The following is a 14,173-nucleotide window of genomic DNA, read 5'->3' on the forward strand; positions in this document are numbered from 1 at the left end:
CAAATCCAGCAATATATAAAATGTTTACACCATGACCAAGTGGGATTTATCCCAAGAATGCAAGGTTGGTTTAACATCTGAAAATCAACATAATACACCATATTAGTAGTGTGAGGGACAAAAAGCACATGGTCATCTAAATAGACATAGAAAAGGCGTTTAACAAAATCCAGCACTTTTCATGATACAAACATTCAACAAATTAGGGATAGAAGGGAGTTTCTTCAACTTGGTAAAGGACATGTATGAAAAACAGCTAATAAAATTTAATGGTGAAAGACTAAACACTTAACCCTAAGGTCAGGAGCAAGACCAAGATATCTTACTCTTGCCACTTCTATTCAGCATAATACTGGAGGTTCTAGCCAAGGCTGCTAGGCACGAAAAAAAAAAATAAATAAAAGGCATCCAGAGTGGAAAGGAAGAAATAAAACGATCTCTAGTCACACATGACATGATCTTATATATAGAAAATCTTAAGGAATCCACTAAAAAACTATTAGAACTGAAAACAAGGTCAGCAAGGTTGCAGGATCAATATACAAAAATCAGTTGTATTTTTATACAACTTGAAATGAACAATCAGAAAATGAAATTAAGAAAGCAACTTTATTTACAATCCCGTTAAAAAACCCATTGCCATCGAGTTGATTCCAACTCATAATGACCCTATAGGACAGAGTAGAACTGCCCCATAGAGTTTCCAAGGAGCGCCTGGTGGATTTGAACAGCTGACCTTTTGGTTAGTAGCCATAGCTCTTAACCACTACAGCACGGTATCATCAAAAATAATAAAGTATTTTGGAGCAAATTTAACAAATAAATGTAAAACTTATACTTTGAAAACTAAAAACATAGATCAAAGAAGTTAAAGAAGACCCATGGAAAGACGCCCCATGTTCATTGATTGGAAGAGTTAACATTGTTAAGATACTCTTCCAAATTGATCCACAGATTCAACATAATTTCTGTCAAAACCCCAGCTTGGGGGCTGGAGGTCCCAGTTGGCTTCTTTGCAGAAATTGAAAGCTGATCCTAAATTTCTTATGGAAATTCAAGGGAACCAGAATAGCCGGAACAACCTTGAAAAAGAACAACAAAGTTGGAGTGCTCACACTTCCAGTTTTCAGAACTTAACTCCAGAGCTACAGTAATGAAGACAGTGTTGTACTAACGTAAGGACAGACACAATGGAATAGAATTGAGAGTCCAGAAATAAACCCTCACATTTGCAGTCGATTGATTTTTCTGTTTGACAAGGGTATCAAGGTCATCCCAAGGGGAAAACAATAGTCTCTTCAGCAGGTGGTGTTGGGACAACTGGATATCCACACGCGAAAGAATGACGTTGGACCCCCACCTCACACTGTATGTAAAAATGATCTCAAAATGGGTCAGCATGTTAAATGTAAAAGCTAAAATTGTAAGAGTTTTATAATCATGACTTTGGATTAGGCGATGGTTTCTTAAATTTAACACTAAAAGTGCATACAACAAAAGAAAAAAATAAGTTGGGGTTCATCAAAATAACAAAGCTTTTGTGCTTCAAGAGACACCATCAAGTGCCCGGCTACGACCAGTGACCGTCCTGACGGGGAACACAACAGAGAGTCCCTGGCAGAGCAGGAGAGAACTGGGACGCAGAACTCAATTTCACGTAAAAAGTTCAGACTTAATGAATGGTCTGACTGAGACTAGAGGAGCCCTTGAAGACATGGCCCCCGGACTCTGTTAACCCAGAACTAAAACCATTCCCGAAGCGAACTCCTCAGACAGATTAGACTGGACTATAAGACATAAAATGATACTCGTAAAGAGTGTGCTTCTTAGTCCAAGTAGATAAAAAAAAGTAGTCCAAGTAGATACATGAGACTAAATGGCAGCTCCTGTCTGGAGGCAGGATGAGAAGGCAGAAAGGGCCAGGAGCTGGTTGAATGGACACGGGAAATCCAGGGTGGAAAGGAGGAGTGTGCCGTCACATTATAGGGGGAGCAACTAGGATCACGTAACAATGTGTGTATAAATCTTTGTATAAGAAACTAACTTGAGCTGTAAACTTTGACTTAAAGCACAATAAAAATTAAAAAAGAGGTACCATCAAGGAAGTGAAAAGACAACCCACAGAATGAGAGAAAACATGTTCAGGTCATACATTTGGCAAAGGCCTAGTGTTCAGAATACATAAAGACCTCTTGAACTCGACAATAAAGACAACCTAATTAAAAAATGGGCGAATGTTCTCAGTAGACATTTCTCCAAAGATACACAGGTGGCCGGGAAGCACGTGAGAAGATGCCCACCATCATTAGTCATCAGAGCTGCAGTGAGATACCACTTCTCTCCCACTGGGGTGTCTACAATCAAAAAGACAAAAACAAGTATTGGTGAGGATGGAGATAATTGGAGCCCTCATACGCTGCTGGTGGTAAAATGGTGCAGCTGCTTTGGAAAGCAGTCTGGTAGTTCCTGGAAGGGTTAAACATAAAAGGTTACCATGTCGTTGTTTTAGTTGCTGTCAAGTCGATTCTGACTCTGGGTGACCCTATATAACCCAGCAGTTCCACTCCTAGGTATATACGCGAGAGAAGTGAAAACAGGTCTACAAAAAAACTTGTACCTGTACAACCCAGTGCCGTCGAGTCAGAGGGGCAGAAAAAGAAAATCTGAGAAGTATTTCCACTTGTCCTTTGTCTATCTTCATGACAAAACAAAACAAAACGTGTACACATAATAGCCAAAAAATGGAAATAACCCACATACCCTGTAACTGATAAATGGATAAACAAGATGTGGTATATCTATACAACGGAAAATTATTCAGCCATAAAAAGGAATTAAGTTTATACATGGTACAGTGTGGCTGAATCTTGAAAACATTATGCTAAGTGAAAGAAGTCAGTCCTAAAAGGTCACATACTATATGAGTCCATCTGTGTGGAATTTCCAGAACAGGCAAACCCACAGAGACAGATTAGCGGATCCAGGGCCTGGCAGGGAGGGGGAGGGGTGAATGGACAATGACTGCCGATGGGTGCGGGGGTGCTTTGGGGGTGTGGTAAAAATGTTCTAAACATTGATTGTGGTGGTGATTACACAATTCCGTGACCATATTACAAACTTTTGAATTGTACACTTTAAGTGGGTAAATTGTATGGTATGTGAATTATATCTTAATAAAGATGTCATTTTAAAAAATGTAACAACTTTGATAGCTTTTCACATACCTACATGCAGATAACCTGATTGCAAAATCAGATACTTACCTTTGGCAAAGACTTCCATGTGAGTTTTTGTTTTCTTTTTTGAGGAGCGAATGGATAGGTTGATCTCTCGGTGTCCCTGTCATTCTGCCACATCTTAGTTTTGAGAGCCTTAAGGTGCTGGTGCCCTCTTGCTCTCTGAATTACATGTGCGAATTCCTCAGAGAGACTGCAGCCTTGATGAGCGGTCCTGAAACTTCGTCTCTGCGGTTTGGGCCTGCCTTCTCGTTCTTCATACTGTTTTTTCTTCCACCATTTACTTCAATCATGTATTTCAGTCACTTCCCTATTTTTATTTATTCATTCAAAATCTATTTCAAATAGGTCATTTAGAATTTGGCCTATCATTCTCCTTCCACTTCTCTCCCCGAGTCCTACTACCTAGGCCTGTAATCATAGACAGGTTTCCTTACCAGAGCTCCCAGCACAGTACAGGGATAAGCAGTCGTTCTACCCCAAAGCAGGAAGCTGAGCTTACTCTTTTACATTTCTTTCCATACTTGAGATCTATGATTCTGATACTTAGTCACAGAAAGCATTCTGTGTTCCTCGTTTCTGCCTCACTCCACCCTATCTCTAGAGGCCCTTTTTGCTGTCTCGCTAGAAGAATGAGCTTCCTCCCATCCTTTGTTTCTCAGCTGTTCCTTGGAGGGCAGAGTAAAGCAGTGAAGCAAAGATTCTCACAGCTGCCCACACCGCTTTCTTGGAAACCTGATAATGTTACCTGCCGACCAGAAGACTCTGAATGACTGGGTTCATGTATTGCATTTGGGTTTCTGTTTATGCAGAAGGTATTAAATCTTATTCCTTAAACTGACTGAAATAAGTAGTTTCTATTCTTAATTACTGGCTTAAATGGGCAGTGAAGCTAAACATTTTAAGGTCGATTTCAGTCGTTTCCAATTTGAGTTACTTTTATTTCTCTTGCTTTTCACAGGTAATGGTAATTCTGGATTCGAAGGACAGAGTCGCTATGTACCATCTTCTGGAATGTCTGCCAAGGAACTTTGTGAAAATGATGACCTAGCAACTAGTTTGGTTCTTGATCCCTATTTAGGTTTTCAGACACACAAAATGAATACTAGGTAATTTTAAATCCTTACCCTAAATGGAACAGATGATTTTGTTGAACTTAATAGGTGGTTAATTTTACTTTTACTCAACATTTGAAATGACGTTAGAGGAAAAGTCTTTGCCACAGAAGGGCTTTGTATATGAACAACAAAAGTTTTGAAGAGTCTTGTCAGTTTTAAGTCTGTTCTTATTTTATCTCAGAACATTTCTGTTGAAATAGAAGCTGGTGGGACGTCTTCATTTTCCATCTGAAATGTTGATGAGGACTATCTCAGCTGAAATCTTAACCAGGCATCCTGTGAAGTCTCAAAAAAACATACCATTGTTTTTTTCTTACTTAAAGAAGGTTACATGAATTTTTTTTTCATGATCCTCTTACAGACCTTTTCCCCTTTTAAATAATTGCTATTATATATGAGGAGGAGCCCTGGTGGCACAGTGGTAAGGAGCATGGCTGCTAACCAAAAGGTCTGCAGTTCAAATCCACCAGCCACTCCTTGGAAACCCTGTAGGCAGTTCTACTCTGTCTTATAGGGTCACTATAAGTTGAATCGACTTGACAGTAACAGGTTAGGTTTTTTTTGGTATATATAGGGAAATTTACCACTGGGCTTGATCTTTGAAATTCAGCTAATCATTATAAGTAAGAGGGAATATTTTTAAAGACGTGCTATGTTCAGTGTACAAATAGGAAAATAGACGTGTAAGTGCTTTATTGCGTATTAAGTACCATATATATAAAATATTGATCTTGATAGCTGTCCTCCATTAATGTCTATTCTGATTTTCTTAGATATTTTCATAATTGTGTCTCTTGAAATTTCATAATTGACCTCCAACAGACAGGAGGTCGGAGCTGTGCGATTTTTCTGTATCTCTTACCACCATGGCAAAGGGCTTTCAAGGCTGCTGGAAAAGAATAACCATAGGAATTGAGAATATAGAGCAAGTTCTGGACCCCTGTTCACTCTGTCTCCTTCACTCTCTGTCTGGGGTTTTGTAGCTCTAAGTCACTGACCTCCCTAGGGGGACTTGACTGCCAAAGGGATAGTTACTGATACATAGTTGGGGGAAGGCAGGAGCTTGTGAGTGAAGGTGATTGGAGAGAGTCATATGTCCATTTTTTTTCCTTTCAGTTCTATCCCTTGCTAGAATTAAAGCCATACTATATGTCCACATTTCAATTATATTCTGAAATCAGAAAGAGGTAATTCAGGTAAAAATGTGTCTTTGGCATTTTCATGTAATTTTCTGTCGTCCTATTTATCCTTATTTTCTAAAATGAAGTTAAAACTTGAAATGGACTTGAAAGATTATTTAGTAGTTTTCTGCCATCAGAGAGGCAAATGTCTAGGTTTTCTAAATAGGCAAACGGCTGGTTGTTCTCTGGAAAATCATCAGGATCCGGTACCCTGATGTCCAAGAGGTAATCTAGTTTGCATTATTTTAAGTCCTTTTCTTCCCCCAGTGAACAGAGAGGCCAGTGTTCATATCCTCCTAGAAAACCCTGATAGTATTGAAGTCACTCTGTAGCCTTTCTCTTTGCTGGCTTAGAAGTGTGCACGTGTGAGTCACTGTTTTACCTAGCAGTCGAGTGGCAATCAGGGTGTCACTGTAAAAATTGTCTGCTGAGATACGGGAGCATGTAGAACATTTTAGAGAGAGGTCTGTTGACATTACAATGAAAAATTTTAATGGCTTATAGAAGTAGTTATTCGGAACCCGTGCTTAACTACTTTAGATGGTGAAGGGCTACCTGTCACTGGCTTCTGCAGTCTGAAATAACTTCAGTTTTCCATAAAAGTCCTCCTGTGTCCATCAGAATCACTTGTTAAAATGCAGGTTTACACATTCAGTAGATTTGGGGTGGGGACTGGGTTCTGCATTTCTAACCAGCTCCCAGACTACACTTGGAATAGCAAGGTCCTTAACCACCTAGCCAACAACTTTTTCACCCATTAAACCTTTTTTCAACAACGTGAATAGCGAATGTACACTTGGACCTCACCAGATGGAATACCCAGGAATCAAATCGACTACATATGCGGAAATAAAAGATGATGCAAAAGCTCAGTGTCATCAGTCGGAACAAGGCTAGGGGCCGACTGTGGAGCAGACCATCAGTTGCTCATATGCAAGTTCAACCAGAAGTTGAAGAAAATTAGAACAAGTCCATGAGAGCTAGAGTATGACCTTGAGTGTATCCCACCTGAATTTAGGGACCATCTCAAGAATAGATTTGACACTTTGAACACTAATGACCAAAGACCAGACGAGTTGTGGAATGCCATCATACATGAGGAAAGCAAAATGTCATTAAAAAGACAGGAAAGAAAGAAAAGACCAAAATGGATGTCAAAGAGACTCTGAAAGTTGCTTTTGAACATTGAGTAGCTAAAGTGAAAGGAAGAAATGATGAAGTCGAAGAGCTAAACAAGATTTCAAAGGGCAGCTCAAGAAGACAAAGTATTAAAATAACATGTGCGAAGACCTGGAGATAGAAAACTGAAAGGAGAGAACACGCTCAGCATTTCTCAAGCTTGAAAGAACTGAAGAAAAAATCCAAGCTTCGGTTTCAATATTGAAGGATTCTACGAGGAAAATACTGAATGACGCAGGAAACCTCAAAAGAAGGTGGAAGGAATACACAGAGTCACTGTACCAAAAAGAATTGATTGTCCATTTCAGGAGGTAGCACATGATCAAGAGCCAATGGTACTTAAGGAAGAGATCCAAACTGTGCTGAAAACATTGGTGAAAAACAGTGCTCGAGGAATTGACAGAATACCAATTGAGATATTTCAGCAATGAATATTGCACTCCGAGTCCTCACTTGTCTGTGCCAAGAAATTTGGAAGACAGTTACCTGGCCAGTCAACCAGAAGCAATCCATGTTTGTACCCACTCCAAAGAAACGTGATCTAACAGAATGTGGAAATTATTGAACGATATCATTAATACCACACACAAATAAACTTTTGCTAAACATCATTCAAAAGCAGTTGCAGCAGTACCTTGACAGGGAACTGCCAGAAATTCAAGCTGGATTCAGAAGAGGACGTGGAACCAGGTATATCATTGCTGATGTCAGATGGATCCTGGCTGAAAGCAGAGAATACCAGAAGGATGTTTACCTGTGTTTTAGTGACTATGCAAAGGCATTCGACTGTGTGGATCATAACAAATTACGCATAACGTTGGGAAGAATGAGAATTCCAGAACACGAGGAACCTGTGCTTAGATGAAGAGGCAGTTCATTTGAACAGAACAAGGGAATACTGCATGGTTTAAAGTCAGGGAAGGTGTGTGTCTGGGTCGTATCTTTTCACCATACTTAGCCTGTATGCTGAGCAAATCATCCCAGACGCTGGACTATATGAAGAAGAACGGGGCATCAGGATTGGAGGAAGACTCATTAACAACCTGCGTTATGCAGATGACACAACCTTGCTTCCTGAAAGTGAAGAGGACTTGAAGCACTTACTGATGAAGATCAAAGACCACAGCCTTCAGTGTGGATTACACCTCAGCATAAAGAAAACAAAAATTCTCGTAACTGGACCAGTAAGGAATATCATGATAAATGGAGAAAAGATTGAAGTTGTCAAGAATTTCATTTTACTTGGATCCACGATCGATGTCCATGGAAACAGCAGTCAAGAAATCAAGACGCATTGCATTGGGCACATCTGCTGCAAAAGACCTCTTTAAAATGTTGAAAAGCAGAGTTGTCACTTTAAGGACTAAGGTGCGCCTAACTTAAGCCACGGTGTTTTCAATTGCCTCATGTATGTGAAAGCTGGACAATGAACATGGAAGACTGGAGAAGAGTAGGTGCCTTTGAATGGTGGTGTTGGTGAAGAATACGGAATATACTGTGGACTGACGGTAGAGTGAGCAAATCTGTCTTGGAAGAAGTACAACCAGAATACTCATTAGAGACAAGGATGGTGAGACATCATCTCACATATTTTGGACACGTTATCAGGAGGGATCAGTCCCTGGAGAAGGACATCATGCTTGGTAAAGTAGAGGGTCAGCGGAAAAGAGAAAGACCCTCAACAAGGTGGACTGACACAGTGGCTGCAACGATGGGCTCAGACATAACGATGATGGTGAGGACGGCGCAGGACTGGGCAGTGTTGTTTTCTGTGAGTCAGAACTGACCCGATGGCACCTGACAACAACAACAACAAACCATGTAGCCTGCTGAGTTTTGTTGTAATATGATAAATGGATACAAAGTTCTTATCGGTAGTTCCCTAGGGCTCACTTAAAACTGATGAGTCATAAAATGTCAATTTCAGGATTACCACTCAAATGTTACTAAAATGCAAGAGATTACTATATCTTGAGGACCCCTAAGTTGAAAATACATCAGCTACAAATTATTTTTCCCTAGGAATTGAAGCATCTGAAGTTAAAAGTGGCTAAACAAGCTAAACTGCGGAAAAAAGCGTTTGTTGATGTTCCCAGAGCGCAGTCTCATTCTGCTCTCGGCGCCCCCAGGTGGCCTCGGGCGCGGTAGCTAAGCCCCCCGTCCCCGGTTAGACCAGCCGGGCTGCGTAGCAGCGTCTGCGCCCTCGGCCACCGTGGTTGTATGGTGGTTGTCATTCTACCAGAGTCCTCTCTGCCCTTCTCCAGAGGCTTTAATTTTAAAGATATTTTTGAAAAACTCTTCTAAGCTGACATTTGGGGAGTACCCAGAAATTTTATGAATGAAGTGTGTTAATCCTAGTGAAGGGCACACATTTTCAATAGTGGATTTATCTGAAAATAAAAGTATCCTTTGTAGTTCGTCATCTTTTGCGCAAGAATTTACTTATATCATTTTCAAAGATGATACGTAGAAAGTAAGGACAGTGTACAGTGTTTGTTAGAGTAGTAAAAAGTAGGTAACCAATAAATACTTCTTAAATTATTAGTTATAGACTTTAGGGTGCAGAAGAAGCGACTGCAGGATGTCACTGGACGCTGGATTTTAATTTTGCAAGCTGTCTACGTGCTGTTTTGTTTCACTAGCCTCTCTTCACGTCTGTGCGTCTGTAGTTTGATGGTCATTTTTAGTTTCTCTTCTACTGCCTCCCCTCCCGTCTGCTGCCTTTAGTGTGCCATCAAGGACAGTGCCAAGAAACAGTCGATTTATAATGATTTGAGAATTTCCGCACTGGCTGTATTTTGAATGCTTACCTTTTAAACCGCATATATCCCTTATTTACTAGTAAGTCATACGTGTACCGTGAATACCTAGAAACAGTGTAAACAAATAGTAATTCCCATCGATTGGGAAGAATTTGGATTTAATTGACTTTTGTCAATGAAACTTACATTCTACTTTTAATCAGATTGGAGTTGTTGGTAATACTTCTGTTTTAAAAAAAGGTAGAGACGTGGGGAAGAAGATACTGTAAAGCCGGGACAGGTGCTTTCCAGGAGGCCCCGGGTGGGGGCTGCAAAACCCTGAGCTTTCTGAATCTCTTGAGTAGTAGGGGGGACCTTGGGCAGGCAGCGAGCAGAAAATAGCGTTATCAGGAAACGAGAGGGGTCACTGCCGGGCACCCTTTTTTCAGAACTTTTCTTGGTTTTTCTGCTGGAAAGTTGAGCCAGTACACTCTTGACTCGTCCTGCCACTGCCGTAGCATCTGATTTTTATTGTACCGATTGACATATTTGATTACTTGTGTCTACTGTTGGATATGAATTTATAAATCACTTTAACTATCACTTTTAAATCAAGTGCTTGACTGTGCTTAAAGAAAGTTTTTTAGACCTTCTAACTGAATATAATCAAGGCTAAAATTATGTAGAAAGGAAAGAATTTTAGCGAATTGGATTTTGTTGTCCTGCTGAGCCTACACATGGCTTTATAAAGTTCTTGAATACCACAGCGTTTTCAGTATTTTTGCTGCAACTAATATTGTCAAGCTTTTTTAGAAATTACAAATATAAATGATACAAAGAGTTATTGTTGTTTGTTTTTGTGTTTTTACAGCGCCTTTCCTTCGAGGAGCTCAAGGCATTTTTCAAAATCGGACAGTTTTCCTCATAGCAACCCCGTGAGGTAGGTAGAGCGCCTTACAAACAAGAAGACGGTAACAGCTGACCTGCTTCAGCCACTACAGTGCTCTTTGCTGTTAACTAACTTGAGATGGCAGCATAAACAAAGTTGTAGAACATTTTGCAAACCTTTTAAAAGAGTTTGGTTTTAGTAATAGCTCTATTTAAAGAAAAACATTTGTACTTCATAACAGACTAATTTTAAAAGAAACAAATCATTCATCCAAAGAGCAGGAGTCACTCCCTGGGATTAGCTGAGCGCTGGCTGCAGGACTCAGCCAGGTATGTTCTGGTTCTTGTTTACTTTCAGGTTGAGAAGGAATGAAGCGCTGTGGTTCTAGCATGACTGGCCTCCCCGTCTGCCAGCTGTCCGTGTGCAGTTAGACTTTCTTCAGAGGGGACATGTGTTCACTGTGTTGCCTCATGGTTTCTTGTTTTATATCTTAAATCTGTGAGCATTTTTCTCTCTCTGCCTCTCCCCTTCCCTTTCCCTGGCTTTTGTTCCCTTTTGCCCCCTTCCAGTCACCCCTTGGTTGTACACGAATGGAGGGTACGGTAGCACAGCTAATACACATCTTCAGCGGCTTTCTTCATCGCCGCAGTGGTTTCGGGTCTGGAGACAGAAAGACCAGATAGCAAGGAAGCCTGGGAAGCCAGTTTCTGGAAAGAGTGGGGCACAGGTGTGTGGGAGTGTGAGTTCATCTTTCTCTGCCCCTTTTAGTAATAGCCAGTGTAAAGGACGGCTTTTTAGGACACAGCCGTTGATCAGAGAGAGGTGTGGGAAGAAAAAATAAATATGCTTGGTTATTTAAAGTAGCAAATTTTATATTAAGAAGAGGGAAGAGGGGCATATTGATTTGAAAATGGCAAATATCTCTTTTTCTTGCTGCCCCTGCGGCCCTCGCCTCTTTACAATACGTAAAGATATGTTTGCGACCATTCCTGTCACTGTGGTGTCAGGGGCCAGGCCAGAGCTGCCCCAGGGCCCAGGGGCACACCCATGTCACATCCTGCTCTGGGGCACAGGAGCGCAGCCTGGCCACTGACCCATGGCCTTGGGGTAGTATTGTTCTGTCCACAGTTGAGTTGCCAGCTACAGAATAAACTTCGTATAATGAATAGATTTTTCTTTTCCTATCCTGTTTCTTTCCATAAGATAATAGGCATTTAACATAATGCAGGAGGCGGGGAGACCCCCATGTGATATGATGCTAGGAGGGGGACAGAATAGAAACCATGGTCTTTAGCCAAGTCTGACAAGAAATAAGAAATACCGGCCTCTTGGCTGACTTCCTTCAAAAGCTGCTAGTTGCTGAAACTGGGAGTTTAAATATGTAGCATTATTGTCAGATAAGTGGTTTCTTGCTGATGAATTACGGTTCAATCCAGGCTCTCATTCTCCAGAAAAAGTGGGAACGAAAAAGACCTGGCTAATAGTCCCAGGTCTTCATTGATGAGCCCTGAGTCCTTGCGCAAACGACTTGGCCTCGTTGAGTCTCTTTTTCTTCGTTTGTGGAAGAAGCGGGCTAGACTGGATAATCTGTGTGTGTTCCTCAGCTTTAAGTGCCATGGTGTGAGGCTGGCTTTATGCCCTTTGTGTGGGAGATTTGGAGGGATTATGATTAAGAAGAGGGGAGGGTATTTTCTGTTCAACAATAGAAGTGTTTTTTCCCTCCTGACATCCTCAGTGGCTGTTGCACTGGCCTTACTAGTTACAACAGCTTTATAAATTATTTTTATTTCCCATAGTATTTGCTATCATGGAATTTGTCTTGAACCATGAACCAAGTGATTTTGATGTACTTCTCTGGAATTTTTGAAAACAACTGTCTTTTCTCTTTCCCGTCTGCACCCATAACCACTTTCCTCACTATCATTTCATGCCTGTGGCAGCGAACTGGGATGGGATAGTAAGTGTTAACAGTTCAGGGACAGTGAGTGACATTCAGTGAGATGGAAGTTGGTGCTCAGTAGTAGCAAGGGGCAGCAATGGGACAGCTTGGGGGTTTATTTGTGTTTGAGGCAGTGGAAGTCAGGAAAGCAGAAACAGAAGTCAATACAGGAAAGATGGAAGGCAAAAGAATATTCCTAAATAAGAGTTGTTTTGTGCTGGTTTATGGCATAAAGCTATTTGGTGTCACAAACAATGGGTAAACAAAACCTAAAAGGCATTTTTAACTGGGAAGGAGGAACATGCTTTAGAAAGGGCAGAGTACATATAAAGCCTTTCAAAAATAGCTGGTGTCCCCTCCAGGCCCGTAACTTACTTTTCTGTAATGTTCTTAGGTCTTTAGGGGAACTTAGCCCTGACTGACTTGCTTGATAATGTGTTGAGCTGTGCAGTTATTTCAAGATAGAGTGTCACCACTGGCCAAGTCCACGTGGAACATGTAAAGATCACTTGGCTCTGTGTCATTTGTAGCTCTACCATTTAATGCCATATATATTATTCATTGCTTTTGCTCAAAATGAACTGTTGCTTTTCTGATTACTGTACAAAACATGGCTTGTTGTTCCCAGCCGTTTCATATTTCTCAATGCGTGAAGTGTTAAGCTTTGGCTCACAGCAGCTTTGTTCTCTTATCTGACCTTCATATGCAAATAACTCACAAGTACAAGGTTGTGGCAAGAATGACTCCCGTTGAGTTTCTTAAAGATTCTGTCTTGATAAAATTTTGATGGCTACAAGTAAAGGATTATAATGAAATGTGCAAAGACCTGGAGTTAGAAAACCAAATGGGAAGAACATGCATTTCTCAAGCTGAAAGAACTGACGAAAAATTCAGGCCTCAAGTTGCAGTATTGAAAGATTCTGTAGGCAAAACACTGAACGACACAGAAGCATCAAGAGAAGATGGAAGGAATACACAGAGTCACTGTACCAAAAAAGAATTGGTCAGCGTTAACCATTTCAGGAGGTAACATATGATCAGGAACCAGTGATACTGAAGGAAGAACTCCCAGCTGCACTGAAGGCATTGGCAAAAACCGAGATTCCAGGAATTGACAGAATACCAACTGAAATATCTCAGCAAACAGATGCAGTGCTGGAAGTGCTCACTCGTCTGTGCCAAAAAATTTGGAAAACAGTTGCCTGATGTCACAGTACCCCAAAAATGCCTGTCAACTTGACTAGGCCATGATTCCCAGTATTGTGTGATTGTCCACCTTTTTGTCATCTGATATGATTTTCCTGTGTTTTGTAAATCCTTTCTCTGTGATGTTAATGAGATGGGATTGTTGGCAGTTATGTTGAGAAGCAGGACTCAATCTACAAGATAAGGTTGTGTTTTAAGCCAATCTCTTTTGAGATATAAAAGAGAGAAGCGAGCAGAGAGGCAGGGGACCTTGTACCACCAAGAAGGCAGCGCCAGGAGCAGAGCGCGTCCTTTAGGACTCGGGATCCCTACACCTGTTCCGGGGGAAGATTGATGACAGAGAACTTTCTCCAGAGCCGTTAGAGCAAGAAAGCCTTCCCCTGGAGCTGATGCTTGAATTTGGACTTCTAGCTTACTAGACTGTGAGAGAAAATAAATTTCTCTTTGCTAAAACTATCCACATGTGGTATTTTTGTTATAGTAGCACTAGATAACTAAGGCACCTGGCCAACCAACTGGAAAAAAAGTGATCCAACAGAATGTGGAAATTATCGAACATTATCCTTAATATCACATGCAAGTAAAATTTTGCTGAAGATCATTCAAAAGCCCTTGGCAGGGAACATTGACAGGGAACTGCAGAAGTTCAAGCCAGATTCACAGGATGACGTGGAACCAGGGGTA

General features: G+C 40.9%; 1 protein-coding gene across 5 annotated transcripts in view; it reads left to right on the plus strand.

Annotated features, from left to right (window-relative positions):
* Positions 1–14,173, plus strand: part of KMT5B (lysine methyltransferase 5B) — a 61,065-nt gene that overhangs the window by 23,930 nt on the left and 22,962 nt on the right. For 4 of the 5 annotated variants that reach the window (XM_064287653.1, XM_064287650.1, XM_064287652.1 and 1 more), the window contains 2 exons: positions 4,198–4,345; positions 10,327–10,395. In XM_064287653.1, the coding sequence (XP_064143723.1) occupies positions 4,251–4,345; positions 10,327–10,395 (164 nt within the window). In that variant the 5' untranslated portion in view covers positions 4,198–4,250. Of the gene's footprint in view, positions 1–3,898; positions 4,052–4,197; positions 4,346–10,326; positions 10,396–14,173 lie in introns of all 5 variants that reach the window. The other variant, XM_023559526.2, reaches the window with a different exon arrangement.

Source organism: Loxodonta africana, chromosome 7 (assembly GCF_030014295.1).
Source record: "Loxodonta africana isolate mLoxAfr1 chromosome 7, mLoxAfr1.hap2, whole genome shotgun sequence".
In the NCBI taxonomy this organism is placed as follows: domain Eukaryota; kingdom Metazoa; phylum Chordata; class Mammalia; order Proboscidea; family Elephantidae; genus Loxodonta; species Loxodonta africana.